The sequence below is a fragment of the Platalea leucorodia genome, assembly GCF_965183815.1.
Source record: "Platalea leucorodia genome assembly, chromosome: 9".
In the NCBI taxonomy this organism is placed as follows: Eukaryota; Metazoa; Chordata; class Aves; order Pelecaniformes; family Threskiornithidae; genus Platalea; species Platalea leucorodia.
The window spans coordinates 49384351-49407163 of record NC_138831.1 but is presented as its reverse complement, the minus strand read 5'-3'; the positions used below and the strand labels follow the sequence as shown (position 1 = coordinate 49407163).

The following is a 22813-nucleotide window of genomic DNA, read 5'->3' as shown; positions in this document are numbered from 1 at the left end:
TCACAGGTGGAAAAAAAAAAAACCAAACCAAAAGTCTGAGCTGAAAACGCTCCGGCTTGAAGTGTCAAGTAATTCTTTGGAAGTATGTGTGTGAAGAGCTGGTTTGCGAGGAGCTCAGGCGCCAGCCTCTTCTTTCTTTGCACGTTTGGGGTGCTTCACTTGGCTCCTTGTCTCTGTCTTACAGCAGGAGCACTTGCCGCCTTTGCTTTCTCCACATTCTGGAGCAGTTGCTCCTGGGTTTCATCTCCAAAGGGTAATTTTGACTGTTGAAAAACGTTACTTGTTCCCAGCATGTTTCAGAGTAGTTTTTGTGGATATACTTTATATCCTTTCTTCCTGCTACCTTTTCTGAATGAGTCCCTTGCTTGCTTTTGGATTAAAATAGACCAGTTTTATTGCACGTTGCAATAAAGTACTTTACCTCACATGTCCTACTACCTAACTGTGCTTGCATTGTTCAAATTATTGCTGTCTGTGGAGCAAACCCATAAACTGGCATTTAAATCTCCAAGAACTTGCCGTTCACATACTGCGTATTGCTTTTACCAAAAAGTAGTGTTGGTTTTCCGTGTGTGTGTATAATTCAGATACAAAGCTCAAGACAGATTTTAAATTAAACACTACCCAGCCTTGTCACTACTACCAGCCATCACATTCAAGTGAAGACAAGCTGAAGGCAGCCGTGGAGGTGTCAGTGAGTCATTTCCTGCTGCTGATGGGCCGAGGGCTGTTCTGGGCCTCTCTTTGATACTCGATACTGTTGGCCAAGTGGAAGTTCATGGCTAGAATGATTTGGATTCCTTTCAGGAAGAAGCTTCGGCCATTTCCCTGTCCAAAACATCCTTTCAAGGAGATAAACTTTTTATAGTGCTGCTCAGCATGGCTGTTCAAGAGAGCAAGACTTCGTGCTGAGGACACGCAGCTGTACCCACCTCTCCCCGTTCTGTTGTACACCAACAGTAGCTGACAGAAGCTGAACTTTTCAAGAAAAATAAGCTGAAGAAATCGGGGTACTACAATCACTCCTGGTTAGTGACAGGCGCAGGCAGGCAGGCCTTCCCTCTGCTGGGTGGATCAAAATCCAGTGTTTTGTGGCAAAACGCTGGTTTGCCCTAGGAAAAGGCCAGTCACACCCCCCCGAGTGGGGTACAGCACCGAACGGAGCATCGAGCGCTGTACCAGTCGTGTCAGCGCTGCACAGGCACCACCTCCGCCGTCAGACTTCCCTCAGCCATTCCAGAGAAACCTGGTGAACAGGATATTGCCCCACTGCAGTGGCAACTGTCTCGAGCCCCGTTTCACTCATTGTCATTTTACATACGCAAGCTCGTGCCTCTTGGAAGTAAGGATTTGTATAGTTGTAGAAAAATATCTAGAAAAAGGGTGTGTAACTCAGCAATGACTTCAGATTAGGGCTTTGGTTAAGTTTTTGAGTTAAAAAAAAAGCTTCAAGAAGTTACTTGGTAATATATTTATTAAGAGAATCCATTGCTAAACATCTGAGAGAATAAAACAATAGAGGATCTTCATACACTTTAGACACTAACACAGTTGTCATGAATTTTTAGGTTAAAAGAAAGCAAATTGCCTGATCCTTGTCTTGATTCTGTAGGACACTTCCAAGAACTGAACTTTTAAAAATCAATTAGAAAGACATACATCACTAAGTCCAAGTATGATGATATGCTTTAAAAATAAATATAGAAATATGAACAAGTCTACAAGTAGAATATTGCCCTGTACATTCCAAGAAATGCAGAGCTCTTGCCTTCTTTACCTGGAAAGAGAGATCTCTAAACAGCAAAATTGGAACCGTTAGGCCTAACTTTCAGATACAGTTTGGCAGCAGCAAAAGCATGCTCAACAGATACAGTTTTGGAGCATCCCTAACCCTTTTCGCATGGGAGAGTAGGTAAGCGTGATTGAAGTACCAACAGTTTACAAAGAATCCTGATAAAGTTCAAACAAGCTGGGGGTAAACACCCCCACTGATATTTTCATCAAGAAAACATATCCATAATCACTTAAAGTCAGCAAGCACTGTAACTTAAACATCTTAACGTTTTGGTCAGTAAACGAACGTAATCCAATACAATACCAATTAGTTTATGACAAAATTTAAAACCATTTGGCACATGCTATAAAGACATTCTTCCTTAAGAGGTGAAATACATGTTTGAACAGGTACAAGCTGAGGAAATAGGACCAAAATAGCAGTGTTGTTAACAGATGTACAGGACGGGATTTGCTCTTCCATATTCAGACTCCAGCAGCATGCGTGGGTGTGCTCGGTTGGTTAAGGCCTATGGTTGAACAAAGCCACCCCGCAAAATCCACCTCCTCCGCTTCAGATCTCTTAATGAAAGCATGAATCTGAGCAGAGAAGAAGAAGAATAGTATTCAGGCACTCAAACCATTAAATAATAATTTTGAATAACATGAAATACAATAAATCCAGTTTACTCTCAGTATTCAAGCTAGCTATAAAATTTGGCAACCCACATGAAGTGACCAGAGGAGCTTTTCTGCAGGATTACCGAAATAGCCAGCATATGAAACGTACACATTGCCAAGTATTCCAGAGGAATACTGCCTACGCCGTGCCTACTGCAGAATACTTACACCACAGTATGCGATAAGGATGTGACTCAGCCACTTGAGATAATACTCTGGAAAATATCTGCCTGGGCATAGAAAGGTGTTTTGTAATAGAAAGAGTCTGATTGGATTTTGCACCCTTATTGTACAACAGGATCAGGGCAGGGAAAACTTGATTTTCTGCAGTAGAACTTCAGTCCTACCATTACACTTAAGGCCATGAAAAGATCCACTGAAACTGATAAGGCATTTTTTTCCTGCATGAAATAAGATTTTCTTCCGTCTAGTAGTTCAACATATTTTGCAAGGCAAAGCTGATGGAAAAAAAAGGCAAGTTTTGTGTTTCACAGAAGATGATAAAAGTGTATTTAACTAGTCCGTGAGGTATGTAGAATTTTGTTCTTTCTTGCTCTTAAAAGTAATAACCTACATACTTTATTATTGACTAATAAACCCAAGGGAGAGAGAGAATTCTTTTGCTAATTAATTTAATAGCATTAGGTCATATAGTCGTCGTAATTATCAAATGACAGACTCCAAACCCCACCAGTTTTGGGCTCCTTGACAGTCCCTGTTTTAAGACTGTGTGAAAGCCTGAGGCCCCTCGATCTCTGGATCAGAAAAGCAGCCTCCCCTCAAACTGTTTGAGCTGCTTGTGTCCGGGGCCGCAAATTACGCACTAGGCCATACGCTCTGATCCCGATCTCGGGTCAGCTGAGGAACCCAGCCTGCAGGGAAGCGTTCAAGTTAAGGACTTTCACTTACCATCAGCTGCTTCAAATCTGCTCTCTCAGCAGGATTTTTAATTAAACTAGGAAAACAGAAAGTGTTACACAAGTTACACACTATTATCTTTTAAAATAAAGATCAAGTGATATCACGTTGGTATAGTGCTTTGGTCCCAAGAAGATACCACCCTAGATTAAAGCCTTGGGTAACGTAGTGCCTCTCAAACACAGATCTGGGTCTGTAAGCAATTCCCTTCTGTAGGTTTCGCAGGGATAGTTTCAGGTATGAAATCCTGAGTTGTCTGATACTGTTCAGTGGGGGCAGGAGGGAGTGTCTGTAGCCAAGCTGGAGAGATCAAATTCTCATTTAAACAAACACTCAACAATATGAGCCACTTCATCCCTCAAGTTTCTTTTACCAAAGTCTTTTCAAGCTCAGTATCAAGTACAGCTATTGTGTTACTGTTCTTCCTTTTGGAAACAGTAAACAAATATATGTAGCTTTTAGTAAATAAACTAACTTTTCCAACTGTAATGAACTGCCTCCCTTAGCACTGAATATACTGGTTCAGTGCAGGTGTCACTGAAGTGCAAGTGGAAAAGTAAAGAGATGGGAGAGTGGAGAATGACTGATGTGATAAAGATGTTAGTTCAGTGAAGCACTCGGAAACAAAAAAGCATCTGGAGCCTGCGAGACTTCTGCATCAGGTGGAACTGTCCCTGCAGAAGGCTGGAAGGTTACCCTTAAAAGAAGGATCCTCCTTTAGAAGTGTGTTGTATGATCAGAGTCCATAAGTACTATGGCGTCTTCAGTGCTGAGGAAGTGCTAAGTAAGAAATGCTAAGTTGCACACGGAAGCAGAGATTGTATCTTAAAGAAGGGAACATTGCTCGGCTTTGGGGTTCTCTTTGGATGCATGTGCTGTCAAGCTGGGGCCTGTAAAATGAGCTTTAGGCACATTAACAGGTGGAGAAAAAGGATTATGCTAATTGAAATTACTCCGCATTTGCCATGACCTACAAGGAGGGACTCTAATTGCCAAGTTATTGACACAGTAAGACAGCGGGGCTGATCCCAAAGGTGTCCCTTTGCAACTTAGCCATAGAGAAAATACTCACCATTTGTTAACAAAATCTTGAAATTCAGAACCAAACACACCATTGGGCAGTTTTGGAGGTGGCTAAAATAAATAAATCAATCAATCAGCAGTCATTCAGCATAACTAATACATGATGACGCACAACCTACCCAGAGATCTACCAATTCTATGTCCTGTATCTGGGCAAAGCTGTAAAGCCCTAGCACTACCCAGGCCTTCCTTCAAAGCTGAGCTCTGAAACAAATGTCAGGCAGACTTTGGCTTCCATGCATATGAATAAAGGATGTGCTGTCATATGATTTATAAAAGTAAAGGTGCTGAGCTTATTACTGACTAATTTTGGTTATTACTCTCACAGCTGCTGGATTTTATTTGTTACTGAAACATCTCAGACCAGAGAGTTTCTATGGTGTGGGGTGTTTTTTGTTGTGCCTTTTTTTTTCCTAGACACACACCTGAATGGGGTTAACACGGCCTTCAGCTGTCATTAACGAAGGCTCAGAGCAGCTGCCAGTCATTAGCACTGTGTTATTCTCCTCACTACTAATCTCCAGTTTGGGGAAGGGAAGATGCCCTGCACATCATTAGTCCCATAATCCCTTTGATCTAAATAGTCTCTCCCAGGGAATGAGTTTGTTCAGGTTCTGAATTCTTTTTGAATTCAGAATAAGAAAGAAGAGGCACTAAATAAATCCGTATATTATTGTCTTGTTCTCTGTGACATTTGCTATAGGATCAGAGTGAAGTTTTCATTCTTACATCATGGGTCCTGCAAGCATGTAGACTTGGGTTACTTGTATGTACAGAGTTGAGACATGGCCTGCTTTCGGTTACTCGCTGATGTGCAGACTTTGTTGGATGCAGCAGCTCATGCTGAAGATTGCTTGTGCTACAGCAGAGGTGGCAGAAGATAATCTTGCCAAATTCCCAACTGCTGCAGCTTTTCAGCTTAAACTGACCTCCTCAGGGATGCTACAAGAGCAGGACTGTAGTAGCTTAAGTAATCCAATGCCAACTCGATTCCAAGAGTTAGTGCTGTCACATTCATGTGTTATATAATACGCAAAATAGGTTTGCAACGCAAGAGGAGAATTGTGCGTGCAGACGAGGAACAGAAGCAGTCTGTCAGTACGTGTACAGTACCATAAGCAATGCTAGTCTCTGCAGGGACTCGGGCACCAACTCTGCTTTTTAAATAGGTGTTTCAGACACTTTCATAATTCATTCACCTGGAACAATTACGTTATCCAGCTGTTACAATGACAGCTAACATGAGCATGCTTTTTTTTGTTTGTAAGGACACAACAGTGGAGTCACTTGAGTTTCAGTAGCACTTGTGAAATACTGGAAACAGACTATCAATTCTAAAATACCAATCTCTATTAACTAGCCTTGTAGCTTAGTTATTTGAAAGATACAGTATTATAAATGAGGTTATTCATAAGACTAAAACAAATTAAACAAACAGTTTTGTATATGCTTGGTCATGTTTGCTATTAACTGTCCCAACAGGTTGCATGATCCAGGCTAGAAAACCCCTACACCCACTTAAATGATGCGGAGAAATGAACTAAAATTTTCCTGGGAATAATTTAAAAATCGAGCCAACACACATAACAAGGATGTGTCTCATACTGCAGCAATAAAAGACCAGAAGACCTGGCTTATCCTAACACTAACCCCACACCCCCTCACATTCTGGAATGCTTTAAAAATTTACAATTGTACTAGTACGTGTGCAAATAGTTGATTACCTCATTGACGATGTAATCAAGAAGTTCAAAGATTGCCATTGGGGGTCTGCTGTCTGGTCCATAGGCTAAGAAGAAATTGTAGAAGTGGAAAAATACAGTGTTACTCTCCTCCCGTGGCAGAGGTGTTTTAAGAAGCCAACAGTCATACACTCCGTTCTTACATGGCATCCAGCAGATTTATAGGAAAAAAAATGAAACAGCAACAGGGTAATACTTTCATGCAAGTAGACACTGTTTTCAGGTCTGATCCAAACCATTAACTTCACTGGGAATCGTCCTACTGTACTTTGATCAGCATTGCATCCTAGAGAGATGAACCCTCTTGACAGAATGGGATCTTAACGGTGCTCACAAACAGCTCAGTTATCAACAAAAGGACCTCTGGCCCTTGATTCCCAAACTCTGAAACCTCCTCATAGTGAGACTGAGCCAGGTGCCCAACACAATCCTCATTTTTTGAAAGTTTAAAGCCACACTATGCAGACCAGTACGAGGTAAGGAAGACCTTTAAAGTGACAGAGAAGGGTATTAGAAAATAATTTGACAGATGGTTATAACTTACAGCTCACTGGTCGACCAGGTGTTCTTTGCCTGGGCGAGGTCTCGGTGACTGGAGAATCTCCCTCTACTGGGCAGCCAAACATTAATTCAAGCTCCTTAGAGTCAGGGGGAGGAATCGGGTATCTGCCAATAGCCATTTCTACCAGTGACAACCCCATACTCCATATATCCGATTGCACTGAATAGTGAGTTCCCTGTAATCTTTCCGGCTACAAAAAAAAAAAAAAAAAAAAAGAAGGGAAAAAAAGAAGGGAAAAAATTTGCATTCTGCAATAGCCTGGATAAAATGAAGGCTGAAACCCCAACTCATTAGTGTGGTATGTTCCAGTGAGTAACTTACTGATCTTTTTCTTTAAATATCTCATCTAGGGTTCCAGAAGTTTCAAAAACATTGCATACCACCACTGCAAAAAAAACTTTCAGACTCTTTAAAAATGATGCTATTATGTTGCTGGTTTACAACTTTAACCTAATATCTAAATGTTGCAACTATTAATAATGATCGGATAATTGAAGAACAAGAAAGCAAAACTAGTACGGGCAACTAAAGATTCACCTCGTTTCCCTGAGAAGCTGTTCTTGGTTTTCTGCTTTGGGAAGGAGAGGGAAGGTGGCTTTATTGATTCTATATGGGTTCAAAAGTGACTTGGTGCTCTAGGAATTATCTTGTGGTTTGGGACACTTCGCAGCTGATACCACCCTGATAGCTCCCTATAGCAGAAATGCATTTATACTAGGACTATTATATACATGCATACTGCAGTTTTAGATCCATATTCAAATAGTTTCTAAATAAACTGTTGAGCTCTACAATCCACTAAAATGATAATAAAGCGTAACATACAAATTGAATGATGAAGTATTATGCAGGGCACAGACCTTTCCTGGAGATATAATGATCGAAAAATACATATAAGATAGGAAGACAGATGTGTTCTGCCAGCTGAACCACTTGCACATTATGGCCTGACAAACAAAAATGCAATAGGCTTAAATATTTCCTCAGGAAAAAACAAGCTAGAAAGGGACAAACACAAGTTCTGGATAGATTATACACACACGTTCATGTAAGTATTACAGAAACGTATGCAGGTTAAGACAACAGACTCAGCTAAAATATATTTTGTGTTGTCTTCAGGAGACTCGAGCACTGGCAAGATATTTAGGTATGGGATTTTTTGGTCAGCTGAATGATGATTAAAACCGTATCTGGATATCCCAATCGCACTGCTCCAAAGATCCTCGGTTCTGATTACTGTACCCATCTTCTGTTTCTGCCTAAAGAACTAAAACATAAGATTAGTCCCGAACTAACTCCTTTTGCTTAGTTTTTGCACTTGCTTTATCGGTACTATGTTAAATGCTAAAGATGGTTTCTGCAATTTTTAATAGATTGATCTACATCCTTGGATCCATTTTTACTAAGACTTCCCAAAGAAAGCGTTCACTTTGCTTTTCTGTTTTCTTTTTAAAAATCAAGCTCATATTTTATAAAAACGGTGTGGATTCTTGCCTGATTATATGCATATTTTGGAAAAAAATATTTAACCTTATTCTCATAGAATATAAGAATGCGGCATTACTGTAAAGTCTCTTCCCTTGCGTAACGGGTGATAGTTTTGTTAAATTAGTTTTGTAACATTTACTGAGACTATATTTGACCTTTCTCCAGTGTCCCACCTCAGCTAGTTCCAAAGCCATCTGGATAAACCACACAATTGCTGGACAATGGATAAAGATGCCCAAAACCAAAGATACACAGTAGATTTTCATAAAAAAGTAAGTATAAAGGAAGAAGCGAGTGGATGAGAAAAAGCAGGAAACACACACAGTAGTAGTTATACAAAAAATAATTAAAATCTAGAAAATACGTTCAAGTTAAGCACTGTTGATTGTACACACCTTCATTTGGTAGAACAGGATGTTGTTTGGCATGTAACAATTCTCTAGCTGTTATTTGAAAAAGTATGCTAAGGAAGATACTGCAAGAAAAGCTACTTCAGAGACTATCAAAAAGAATAATAAAAAAAAAATCATCATCATGGCTTGGTCTGGGACATACCGTGACAGAGAGCAAAGCTAAATCTCAATCTGGTAGAAACAATAAATTTGGAAAACTGAAGGTAGACAGCACTTTGCTCTCATTCCTTCTACTAAAAGAAAAAGGGAAAGCCAGTACTATGTCAAGGGCCCAGAAGAGATGGAGCTGGGAATTTTTTTTTGCTAATTAACAACGGCCCCTAGATGTATGTGGGTACATAAGCCATGGTTTTATTTCAAGTATGTTACCAATACTAAGTGACAAAAAAAGAGAATACTGTCTTTGATATTGAAATGCAGGTCCCATGCTGAGCAGAAGCAGCATTATTATGCTTTTTTTCCTTTAAATTTAAGCCCACGCAGTTTCAAACCTACAGCAGAATCTCTGAACACCCTGATTGTACGAGTTGATTGTTTGTATGCTGAACAAGGTGAGTGCATTAGAATAAAGAGATCTGTTATTTCCATTAACTGTGACTTTCACATAATGCAGAGTTTCTCTGAAGAGGAAGTGTCAAGGTATTTGTCATACACAGGAACAAAGAACACCCTGTAAGTAGTCTCAGATTGCTGCCGTGGCCTTGTCCACGCTAGCCACTCCTATGCTTTCTCTTGTTGCTGCAGCCGTGTTGGGTTCCCGGGAGCAGTCACAACAGGATCGCTAGCGAGGCAGCAGCTTGCCTACTTAAGTGACTGCAGCAAAATGCTGGAGTGGAAAGAGAACCGTGCTTAATAAGGAAAGCAAACTATAAATACTGGGCTTTTTTGGAGACACATGTATACAAAACCCAAATGCATTAGCTGATTGGATTCTGCAATGTAGATGCAATTGCATCTCTTTTGTAGTGTTACAAAATATTCCAAGTTGCTTGGCTTTTCTTGCAACAGTGCTTTCCCCCCCGTCCACAATCTGATATGATACTGGAATATTCCTGGAATGCAGGAAGCACTGAACTATGAACAGCAGTAGTAACGGCAATAGTTGGTTTCTTGTTTGATTACTGGCATTGTGATAACTCTACCATAATGTACAGTAAACTCAAAACTATAAAATCTGTACTTACAGACATGTAGGAGCGTGTGCCAACAAACGAGTTTGCCATAGAATCTATCAGTTGTCCACTGACACCAAAATCACAAAGCTTGATTTCACCTCTAGAGTTTACCAAAATGTTAGATGGTTTAACATCTGGAAAAAAATGAATGGATGATTTATATTTATAATAGATAAAATGGGAAATTTGACAATGAAAGTAACATGAAAGGTGAGAATTACCGTGTGTCTCCCTTTGTTTCCCTTCTAACTATGACACAATTCTATCCCTTCTCTGGGAATACTCAAGAGATTCGGTTCCCTACCCAGGCCCTTTCACAGGCTCTCTATTTAAATAGAGATAAACGAAAAGAAATTTTTTAAATTACAAGTGAAAAAAGGCTGTTAGTTTTAAGTTTCGATTTCACCGTTTCTTGGCTTTCAAATATTAAGTCTGGGCATCTACATCCTCCTTGCAATGACTAACATTTGAGATAAGTTTGAAAGTGTCTGTCAGCATAACTCCTTTAATGATGTTCTTTTGCCTAGAAATAATCAATAAAGAGGCCCTACATATTTATTTTACAAAGGTCAGTGAACTACAGCAGCCACACCATCATCCATAACTTTGTCTTCGTATGCACCTAAGCAAAAATCATCCTATAGCAAAACATTTCTTGCAGTGTGTTCTTGCTGTTCTGGGTTTTGTCTGGTTTTTTTCTTTGGTTTTTTTTTTTTTGAGGGAGAGGGTGGCCTTGTTGTTTTTGTTTGGTTGTTGTTGTTTATTTTTTGTAAAAGCTCTGAAAAAATAATTATCCTATTATTGAAATGCTGCATTTAAAATACTTTGAGATTGCTTATCTGCCATAGAATCCCTCCATGATTTTGATTTCATCACTTTTTTCTAAATGGAAATTTAATAAGGGTCACTGGTAGCTAAGCAACTAATAACAGCTATTTGTGAATGCAAAGGCACAGAGAACAATTGCTTAGTATTTCTTTTATAGCTGTAAGAAGTTTGGTTGGTGGTTGTTTTTTTTTTTTTTTTTTTTTTTTACTGTATCTTGCTGCTTAGCTGGTCATTACCAATGCATTATCGAGATAAGTAATCAACAGCTCACATTTGCAAAGTAATGCTAGAGAGAAAAGGGTACTCTAAATTGGTTTTGAAGAAAGTGATCAGCTCAGCCTATCAGAATTTCACTTTAGACTCTGCTATTCCAGAGCAGATCCAGAAGTCTACAGTCTGTAGCATATTTTCATTTGCTTTTCACTTTTAAAACACAAACATATTCCAGGTAGCGTTCATTTCAGTGACTGAGGAACTGACCTTAGTTTGTGATGTCCACAGGATGTCACTGGAAAGATGATACTAACGTGACTCCTCATCACTGGAAAAAAGATCTCCATGCAAAAGGTTATGCCTCACTGACCAAGATCCATGGAGATCGGAAATGAAGACAAAACTATATCTTAGCTGTTTCTCCCCCCAGCCCCCTTTTAAAGAACAAAACAACGCTTGAATGATGTTATCTACTTTTGGAACTTGTGGCTACATATTCTGGGTCCTGACACCACCTTTCTAGGTAACTGAAACCGTCCAGGCACACTGGAAACAGTGTTTTGTGATGATTCATGTATACACAAGTTCTTCTAGGCTCAGCTACAGGAGAGCGAGCCTACAGCTCGTCCACTTTATTTGGAGGGAGCATCAGCCCATAGGAAATCCACAGAGTGATCTAACACAAACTACTCCCTGCCCATAACACAGAGGCAGTCATGCCTGTGTACATCTTCCTTCTACCACAAAGAAGAAGATCCCAGCTGCTTTTGCCAGGTACAGCCTTCCTCCTTATGGAAGGGGAAGAATAGGGGCATGTATTTTGTGTGTGCTGCTTTTAATTCCCCATCCCTAGGAAAGTAACTGGCTTATAAACATTGCTCTCGCCAATAGATTTTCCTCCTGCAAGCACGGCAGAGGTACTGGACAGTTTGTGGAGCATTTACCAGGCAGGAAACAATGTTATGCACTGGTTAACTTGATGCAGGGCTTCAGTAAGAGAGATTTTAGAGGTCTTCTGGGCAGACAGCTGCACCTTCTGCAAGTTCTGCCTCCTTCGTGCAAGTATCGACTACTTGTAGAGACCTCACCACAAGTACACTTCACAATGAAAAGGAAGAATCCAGTCTAGGAGCTTGACCTATCCGTTTAAAATTCCAGCAGGAAAAAAAACAGAAAAACCAAGCAGATGTCGGTGCAGTAAAGCGGGCAGCAGAGATTAGAGATTCCCAGCTACACAGGAATCTGCACCTAAAGTTCTGTTCAAAAGCAAGGTGGGAAAACCAATGTTTGCAAAATACACTGGAAGCACTGCAGAGCCTGAACAAATTATAGATACGGCCTTTAGATTTGTACTGCTTATCTCTACACATCTACGAGTTCAGTTGAGAACAAAGACATAAATCCTCGCTTATCTCTACAGCTCACAAATACTTCATGTTCATAATTAAATGGCAAAAAATAACATTAGCATTCCACTGTCAGTGAACCAAACGACATTCTCTTTATAGGCATCTTACATGCTCTAGAATCCACCTGGTCTTTTGAAGACTTCACTTTTACCTTCGGTGTTTCTCTAGCTGTAATCCCACACTGTACCTTTCTTACAGTAGCACAGCAAACCGTGACTCCTCACTGGAGTTTTATATAAAGCTTCTCTTTCCCTGAGCGTTTTCCTTCTCCTCGCAAGGCGCTAGTGCGATCAGAGTGTGATGTTTGGAAGGCTGCTGTCTTTCCACCCCTCTAAATGCAGCACACTATGCTATTTTAACTCCAGAGTGTCTGAGCACTTAAGCAGTTTCTCTGGAAACCAGAGATCTGTATTGCCAAATGGAATGGGAATGCCAAGGCATCCTTCAAAAGGTATACCGTAACTTGCAAGAAACGGACAAATCTAGAATGGAAGACCAAGCGTGCTACGTAAAGTGAAGTATTTCAGTTTTAAAGAAAGTGAAAGGACATTTCATACATCACCCTGAACAACCCAGAAACAGAGCTGTGCAATTCTAGAGAAGTCAGTCCGGAGGGATGGATACATGACACTGAAAAGGGAGCTAGTTAATACAAAAGAAGTTTCCAGGATTTACAAGATGTCTTGTAATCTCTGAGATGCATGCCTCCTCTGCCTGAGCCCTGCTCTCCCCCACAGGCACAAACCTAGCTCCTTCTGAAAGAAAGGTGGCCCTGGACATTATCATAACACCATCAGGCAAGAATTTCTTTTGCACAGAAGTTACTGAGTAGCCAGACACTTGAGAACATAGTTGTCTTGCAGCACACTATTGGTATCTTCCAATCGATTTCAAATTCCCAAGGCAGGATGAGAATACTGCAGGGACTGACAGCCTAGAACAGAGCACTGACAGCATCCCTGCTGCGTGGTACCTCCTACCCTGGAGCTGCTGGCGGCAACTGGAGCTCAGATTCTTACAAAGCACTTTCTCTGCAAGAGGAGACTTTCCAGGGAGAATTACACTCCAGACTGTGCTCAAAAACAATTAATATTATGTTACCATTATATAAATAATATAATAAATCTTGTATTGATAGGATTTTTATTCATCCAGAGACGAAACACAGCAAAAAAAAAAGCTTCTATGCCTTAACCTGCAGCAATATACTTTGTAATTAGGACATTTCTTTCCTTGTCATTTAGCACCTTCTGGTATTAACCACAAAGGTAAATAGGACAGTAGAAGCAGCATTTTCTATAACATTTCCTGTTACAAATATCTTTTATTTAACAGAATAGGAGATATTATGAAAATATCTACCATGGCCACGCTCCGTGCCCCTTCCTTTTCTGTGCCTGCTTTGTATCCCACCAGTTAGTCTTTCAGAAGTTTTGCAATTTCTATCACGTCTTTTCAGAGAGGACCAAAACAGAGCATGGCGGCCCAGGTGAGCTAACAGTCTATGAAAAGACTGTACTTTCCATTCCTTCCTTAATAAGTCCTAACGACTTCTTCCTTGAGGTCTCTGTAATGACAAGTGAATACTTTTCCTCAGACGTCACAGTTAGTCCAGGATACATCTGTGCATGGAAGCAGTTTAAGCTGAACCTCGGGTTGAGCAGCTACCGTATTGAATTTGGTGTTTTGCATTCCTTTATGACTGTCATTACTTCTTGATCAATCCAAGCAAATGTGCCACTGACAAGTTCCTGATTTTTTTATTCTTTTCTTTCAGATCAGCATTATTATTTGTCCAACAGCGGCCTTTTGCATTCAGAATGCTGCGTGTTAGCTTCTGCCGATCATTACAGAAAAATTGTTAACATCTTACAGAATCCTTACCCCGGAGGACGCTCCTGTGGATTTTCGCCCTATGGTGATATTGTAAGTCCTTTGTTTTACTGGCCCACAATAGTGCCAAAATCTCATTTGCAATAACCATCCTCAGCTGCCATCAACTACAGCAATATACAGACCTTCACCACTCTCTACCCAAAGAGAAGACTCAATCTCTTATCTTAAAAATAGTACTTCGATGAGGTTGCATAGCCCAAGAACAACAGGTCTTCGTAAACTGCTGTGTATGCACTTAGTCTATTGAACAGTTCATTAGAACAGTAAAAGCTAGACAAATAACGCATTACCTGAAGCTCCTGACAACTTGATTTAAACCGATTTTTCTTCCCCAGATTCATATACAGTGCAACAAAACCAGTGACACGAACACTTGATTTATAAAATCTACATTAATGGGTGAGACTAGTCAAGAAATCAAAAAACAAGCTGGATGCCTACGAGTTTCAAAGGAGGGATCCCATACACAGATTCCTCCCCCTTCCTCCCCAGTCTTATTTTGTAGCATTATATTGCATTTAAAAAAAATCCCCAACCAAAAAAACTGAGAATGGTGTGTTTATTTGCTGGGTAGGCAATACAACTGTTGTGACATGAAACAGCTCCTTTTTTTTTTTTAACTAAAAAGATATAAACTCACATTTTGCATCTTACTATTAGAAGATCGTTTATAGTATCATACTTCTGCTTTTCCTGGCAATCTCAATGGCCAGGTAACATATTACAAACTTGTTGATATTGCCATGTCACACACACAGTAATGGAATAAATTCCTCCCTGAAAATGCGTTATCACAAGCCTTGCTCTCTTTAGATTTAAGAACAAATTTTTTTGGCCTTATCTTTCTATGTACTCACGTTTAGTGAGGACATCTATTCATTTTTAAGTCTCCCACTCTCGCCACAACACAAACCCAAAAAACCTTATTAAACCAAGCCCACCAATTGCACCCATTTTTTCCCAGGGACAGGATGAGTGAGAACAAACAGTACGTGTCAGATGTTGGTCACGCTATGTCGGTGCAGTGCTAGATAATCCCTGAGCGCAAACTACAGAGGCTAGAGAAAGCAAACCACAAAAGTCTCCAATCATTATAGCTGTGTCACCAAAATAATGCTGACCCAGTTATACCAGGAGAAATGTGCTTTTACTAATACTATTTATTTCAGCTGGGATTCAAGAAAGAGGCAGTCTGGAAAAGTGTAACTTTGCCAAGAAAAGCTTCACCTGCACTACAAGGGTTTTCCCAGTAGAACATACTGCCATTCTTACACTACAGACCTGGCTTCATCTTGGCTTCACTAGGTAGCATCCTTAACCCAGGGCCACATGACTCCAGGAGTTCTTAACACATAAGAAATTAAAAAAGCCTAAGAAAGAAGGTAAAGTTATATTTTAAGAGGCTTTTTCTTTGCCTTTTTTTTTTTTAATTACAAAAAGGCCAAGCATCTAATATGTCAAATAGCAGGGAAGTCAGTACATTTAGAATGGTACTCTCACATTTTGAAGCCATGTTTAACATTCAGACATGCATTACCTAAGCATGTTCTGACAACACTAAACTCTACTGACGCCATTTCAGTCTACATACTTTTCATGTATTACATTTTTTCCACTTGCCAGTCCCTCCTTAAGAACAGAGTACCACACAACACTGCAGCCAGTATGCAGCTGAGCATCAGTCAACCTCCAGAAGAGAACTTCACGCTGCAGGACAGCACCTTGCTCATAAATGTGACGTGCAGGAAGCTGAACCAGGGCCCTCCTCAACTACGATGCTAAGCTGTAACAGCTCAGTCTAGTGTGGCAGCTTATACGTCAGGTCCAACTCCCATATGGATGTCTACAAGTAAAGGGCAACCTGTAAAACAGACAGGCTGGTGGACAGCATCAAAGATAGGAGCCAGCAAGTGGCTCCATATGCCAAGAGATGGAAACATTGTTCTCGCTGTTTTTCCTTTTACCTGCTAGCACTAGCTATGATCAACTCCCAAAATATCATTTTGGCTCCCACTTTATCAGACATCACGCATTTCAATGGGAGTTTCTGCAAAAAGTGTATAAGGTCATGTATTCCTGATGTTGCCTGAGCACACAGCATGAAAACTGAGCTGAAAAAATAAAAATCACAATTTGTACATGGAATTTCACACTGCAGGGCACATTCAATCCAGCAACATGGGAAGCAACGTAGAAGAGGAACTTTTGTTGGTCCATGCACTTAAAGCGTAATCTCTGATGTAGGCAATACTGTGAGGTTAAGCTGCACTTAAACAAGATCAGAAGGGCTTTATTTTGGATTTATCAGATTTATAGATTGTAAAACTGAAAAAAAAATTTAAAAAATTGCTGTCTCAGCAGCCAGCTGAGCAAGAACAACCTAAAAAAACCTCCAAGCAACCAATGTCGTAACAAACAAGTGCTGTGGCTGAATTGAAAACTGCAAGATATAATAGTCGCTCTTCCAGCGTGCCCTAAAGTAAGATGATCTCTTTCCCAGGAGTCTCCCTTATGCTCTGTTCAGAAACAAATGACTTTGCAGCTACCATGAGAAATCTTTACAGAGTCTCCCTCCAGTCTCCTTTCTCCAGAACGGAGCTATATTTGAGCATTTAAAAAAAAAAAAAAAACAACACACACAAAAAAACCCCACCACACACAAAACAAAACAAACCCCAAAAAACCCTACACCAACAGAAATGTGTAATAAACACAGTCTACTTCATTTGAAAGGTGATTCTACAACAGATTGTATAAACTAGGATTGCTAATTACTCTTTTTGGTCCAGCCAACAAATGTAAACTCAGACACGTATTAGCGTCTGATGAAGATATTTTTACAATCTGAAGATGGATCTCGTACGGTACAAAACTCACCGAACAGTTGGCATGGTTTATACATATTGCATAATCACTGCAATGAATAGTGCCATTCAAACAAAATCATGAAGTGCTCCATCTCCAGTCTCCAATTTACACTCACGTCAGGAATAATGGAATTTCTTACTTTACCATATCAAATGTCATTTTTGTTTAACAGAACATGCAACAGGTTAATGAAAGAGCTGGATTTTAAAAAGGGCAACTATAAGCTGAAAATAAGGCAGGGCATTTATTTTTCAACAAAGTAACTAAAGACCCCAGGAGTGTAGAAGCAATGCTCTCATTTTACATAGCTTCACCATGTTTTTAAAATTGTTGAAGTATAAGTAAGATGCGATTCTGCATGATAGATGTCTATAAATAGCATGTGAATGAAAGACAGCTGGTAGAAATAGTGACTTTCTTTTAAAAGTTTTAATGGCAATAATGAATGTTGAACTGCCAAATTAATTTTAGGTCAGAGGTTTTCACTGTGAATCTCTCCAAAGATTTTGTTGTCACACTTAATAGATCTGTTGTTATCAAACAACTAGCAGTTGCAATGAAGTAACAGATACAGTGGGACAATACTTTTTAATACAGTTTTCTTCATAAAGAGTTAATTATGCCATTACAAAACCCCATTCATAGGTATCTTAACTGCCTTCTGCTTCTCACTCTCTCGTAACCGAGTACAAGAACGGAAACTACACAAAGAGCTTACCTCCATACATGTTGCCTCATTTCAAGTGCTGACATTTCTAAGAAAGAGACTGCCCACACCCATACTAGACAGGGGATCTCTTCACCGCGGCCGCACTAGGCAATAGTTAACTTGGCTCAAGTGCCACTGCTGCAGGTAAAAATGCTTCAGAGCTTCTTCAGTGCATAGTACTGTCCAAGCCTGCAGCCTCTGCTTCTGTACCTGTCTGTGTTTACCTGGAAGTTTATCACATACGATTTTGTGCCGAAAAAGTGTTCTTCTCTTCCCAGAAAATGCAGGAAGACTTATTTGGTATTTAAGGGAAACAGAGGTGGAATCACTTAGGTCCTTCAACGTATTCCTATCTTTACTGCAAAGGGAGTACTTCTGATCTCAAGTTAGATTCCCAGCTCTAGCACATACTCCCAACCAGCCAAGTCACTCCTGCAGCAAGCAGCTTCAAACACAGACAGAAATTCTGTGTGCACATATAATACAAGCATACCAGGTTTTAGCATGGATTATAAATGCAGATAAACTGCAGTAAGATAGCAGAAGTTGAAGATACACAATAGTCATAGTAAGGCATTTGGATAAAAAAAAAAATGGTTTGCCTTACACTACCTGGAGAAAAACCCTCTGAACCAAAGTCATATTGAAGCATAAAGAACCAAATCATCAAAAGAGCAAGTATTTCAACCTGAATAAAAATCGTATTCAAGAAAAGTTACAATGTAAAATTTTATCTCACCTCTGTGCATTATTTTATGCTTTTCTCTCAGATATGTGAGTCCTTTTATTACCTAAAGACAAACAAAAAAATTTTCGATTTATGAAACAGAACAGATAATTGCATGCTTTGTCTGTACAAGAATTCCAACTGAATGCAACATAACTATAACAGAAATCCTAAAATGTAATCACTGCAAATACATATTTTGTTTTAATTTGTACCTCCAGCTCAGACTAGGAAAACAGAGTCAACCAACCCCTTACTGGAAGTTTTGCATACACAGCTTGTTGCACAATAGATATGAAAAGGTAACGTTCAAAATTTTTAATGAAACGTTAATTCTGTTCTTATCCAGAAGCATCAGCTGATACAAAAGCAGAAAATCAAAGCAAACACAACAGAATGTATTACTCATTCCAGTGCCCTGAGCTACCAAATGACATGTACAAAGACTGCTTTTTAAATGAAAGCAATGCACTTAAAAAATCCGGTAATACTTCTCTCTCACATCCCTCAGTCCTGAAGTGGCAGCTTCCTGGATCTGGCATTACCACACCGAGACGCAAACGTACCCGCTTCCAGTCTTTGAGAGCGACGAACGCACTTACCGCAATGCTAACTTTGCCCAGTATCTGCTCTGGAATCCTTCCAGCCTTTTTCAGTACTTGATCCAAGGAGCCGCCATCCTAATAACAAATGTTTGAATAGTCAAGATTTAATCAAATGACTCTAAAACATTTTAAACTGAAGTCTGAAGCCTAAATTTTGTGAGAAAAGTGTTGCTTTTCATGTTTGATTTAACATTGTTATGGTGCATATCTGGAAAAAAGAAATCATTCCTAAATAGGAATTAGTCAGTTTTATGTTTATTTTAAACAAACATTTGGCCAGTAACAACATCCACTCAAGTAAACACGTCACACAATGATCTGCCTTAACAAGAGCCAAACCATGGCAACACTAGTATGGAAGCACTGTCCACAAACAGCTGTTGACCAAGCATTAGGAATTTTACATATTTCTGTAACTTTCAGACCAACCAATAACATGCATTTTTTTCTTGACACAGCCATCCTCTGATACTCTCTCCCTCTCCAAAGGCAGAGTGAGGAGGATTGAAGAAGCATAGAAGATTTTACAATCCTGATTACAAGGATGAAACTTCATCACACTGGAAAAGAGAGAGTTCTCTTCCTGAACATAATGCATGCTAGTGACACCCCACGATGATAGTTAAACGCAGATCCTTGTTCCCCTCATCCCCCAGATAAAATCCTACACAGAGAAAGTTGGCCTCTCTTAGTTCTGCATGTTTGGGGTGACTCCGTCAGCTTCCAAGGATGGAGGGTTGGTTTGGCAGAGCTCTCAAAGAACCAAAATAGGAAGAAATGTTTTTAAAGTTTCATGGTAAGTAACAGTCTTGCTAATCGTATTAGGTTAAATAAATTGAATGCATGCACACACACCCCCAGCAAAGTCAAATATATTCCACTGTTGCTAAGGGCTTCTGAGAAGGAAAACTGTAAAAAAAAAAAAAAAGCTATTTGTTTTTAGCAACTGATTCAACAATAGGTTTGTGCCTAAGGTCTAGATTCTCTAGAATAGAGAATATACAATTGAAAAACAAATTAGAAAGTTATTTCTCAAATTAAAAAACAATATCCTGTTGTCCGGATCAGCATTTGATATTTTCCAGTACTCAAGACAACTTGAGAAAGTAATTGCCTTCAGCCTTAACCTATCCCTTGGAAGTTTTCATCACCGTCTATACACGGAAAGAGAAAAGCGAGAATGCGAAGTTTTATTATTTGAGGACTAAAACGTAAAACCTCTTATGCGAAGAAAAGTATATAAATACTTATTTGATCATGTATTTTTGTAGAAAATACACCCACATACACCACACTTGATTAAAAATACACCAACGGAATAAAAGGTCTATATAAATCTCTTGTATAACCAGTCTGCATTTCTGGACAGCTGTCTCTGCTGAGACACCAGTGTATTAACAAAGTTTTCATATTGAAAAAAATTTTTTTTTCCTCTTCCTGAGAACTAGCTGCAATCCTGGAAGAGGCTGAATACAACTCAATTGCCTCGTGTTGGCTGCAACCTTCTGTGTCTTTCATGAGCAGACTCCAATCCTTTTGCCTGTTAAATACCTGCTGCTAAGCAAAGTTATGCATTGATTTTGAATTTATGTACCTAAAAATACCAAACACTCAAATCTTCAAGTTCTATGCCTTTTCCACCTCCAACTTTTTGTTCATATTCATACTTATGTTTTGTAACTCACTGTTAAAAATAAGAATTTTGACTGGCAGTAATTGAAAGAAAGATATGCACAAAAAAGACAATGGCGATTCTCATCTAATCTTTTATCCAAAAGGAGACCAAAACCTTCCACCTAATGATCTGCATTAAACCAACAGCTTAATGGCTTAATTAAGACTACAGTTTAAATAATCCACTTTCTATTTCATATCTTATTGATCAATTGTTCTATGTGTAAAATCTTGTATCCAGTCTGACTTAGACCAGATTTGGCACTGAAACACCAGATTTCATACTGCCTTCACTTAAATTGAAGAGATGTCTGCTGTCAAATATATCATTCCCTGCTTAGGAACTTGCAAACCCTGATCACTCCTGTTAATTTTCTCATTGACAGACAAATTGAGATTCTTTAGGCCTTTTATTTCTACATGTAATTATATACCACCACCATCTCTTTTTTGGCATGCGTTAACACACGTGCTCTTTTAGCAACTGCAGATGTGCACGTTTGTGACATTTAATAATGTACTCTGAAACAATGCCCAGACAGTAGTTTTTAATATCTATTTTTCTATTTTTCATTATTGTTTTCAATTTTGAGAAACTAACTTCTTTATACTTCCCAACAGTCGTTTGTATTTTGGGGTATGCACACCTTCTATTCGGCTAGCACATGCTTAAAAACTGGATCATGATCACTCGTTCCTAGGCAACCATCGATTTCTTCTAAAAATTTCCGTAAGAGAAGACCAGAGAAGCATTAGAACAATCACATGTACTTTCCAGAAAAAATAAGGTTTCTCTCCAAAGAAACATTTTTTTTTCAGGGAAAAAAATAGAAAAGGTCTTCAGTTTTATTGTATTTGATATTGTTAAAAACATCCTCTACTAAGCAAGTGAGGCAAAAAATTTGACTGACCTTTAATTACAGAAAATTTACTTTTAGTGTTTGGCTCCATATGGTTAGAGAAAAGCAAACAGATGTCGAGAAGAATGTGTACTTTTCTATTAAAATGAAACACCGTTAAAAATATTTTTGGCATTAAAAAAAGTTGTGTAAGATCCTTCTGGGCTTGTTCACTTCCTGTGCACTATTCTTTATGTTTGCATTTTCTGTAGAATTTGAAAAAAGGAGACAAAATATGGATTCATCTAAATAACAATAAACTAAATTCTCATCATCATAGCTACTAAGGACTACACAGCTGTGGTATCAGAGGGATCTGGTCCATTCTGCATAAAACCAAAACTAAACCCAAATCAGAACAAGTGTCTAAGTAGCAGAACTGGGTAACTATTTTTGAATAAAACAAAGCAAAAAGGACCACGGATAAAGGAGAAGCAATTGGAAGCCTACATTTGTACAGCTTAGACTTCTACAGAAGAGCAGATACTGGAGAAGGGGATTAAACAGATCATATCAATCCCAGCCTCAGATCTGCAGAGTAAATCCAAAACATAGTATTTGATTGTTGATTCATGCAGGAAAGTCTACTTTGTTAACTTCGGTCCTGTGGACACTCAGGTTCTATTAATGGTCTGTTAATAAATTCAAGCTAAGACAGATTTATATGTACTTACCATATGTTCCATGCAAATACTGATTTCTCCATCACTGTAAAAAGCTCCATAAAAGCCCACTATGTATGGAGAGTTGCACTCGTGTAGAACTTGCAGCTCACGAATGATCTGGTTTCGAATAGCCGGCTTGATCTCTAGATGAATTAACTGTAAAATAATCCACTCTTATTATTTCCTCAGTGGCAAAGTGCCATTCAGAAGGAACAGGTTGTTCAGAGAGGTTTTCAATACTTAGATAGATAAGGCCCTGAGCAGCCTGCTCTGATCTTGTAGCTGACTGCTTTGCGCAGGAGTTTGGACTACGTGACCTCCCAAGGCTCCTTCCACCCAGAATTATTCTATGACTTAACTGTAAAATAATCCGTCCTTATTTTCTTAGTGGCAAAGGGAAAAGAAAACCCTACAATACAGCATGAGAAAATTGTAACATCAGCAGCCATGAAAAGGTGGGATTTCCATCTCTTCTTTTCACGAAA

General features: G+C 39.2%; 1 protein-coding gene across 1 annotated transcript in view; it reads right to left on the bottom strand.

Annotated features, from left to right (window-relative positions):
• Nucleotides 1-1496: 1496 nt before the first annotated feature.
• The window catches only part of MAP2K1 (mitogen-activated protein kinase kinase 1), a 40798-nt gene continuing 19481 nt past the window's right edge, over nt 1497-22813 (bottom strand). The window contains exons 3-11 of the mRNA XM_082322117.1: nt 22338-22484; nt 19088-19165; nt 18498-18549; nt 9845-9969; nt 6742-6949; nt 6180-6244; nt 4445-4506; nt 3364-3409; nt 1497-2373 (exon numbers count right to left, since the gene is read on the bottom strand). Coding sequence (XP_082178243.1) covers nt 2260-2373; nt 3364-3409; nt 4445-4506; nt 6180-6244; nt 6742-6949; nt 9845-9969; nt 18498-18549; nt 19088-19165; nt 22338-22484 — 897 coding nt within the window. The 3' untranslated portion in view covers nt 1497-2259. The remainder of the gene's footprint in view (nt 2374-3363; nt 3410-4444; nt 4507-6179; nt 6245-6741; nt 6950-9844; nt 9970-18497; nt 18550-19087; nt 19166-22337; nt 22485-22813) is intronic.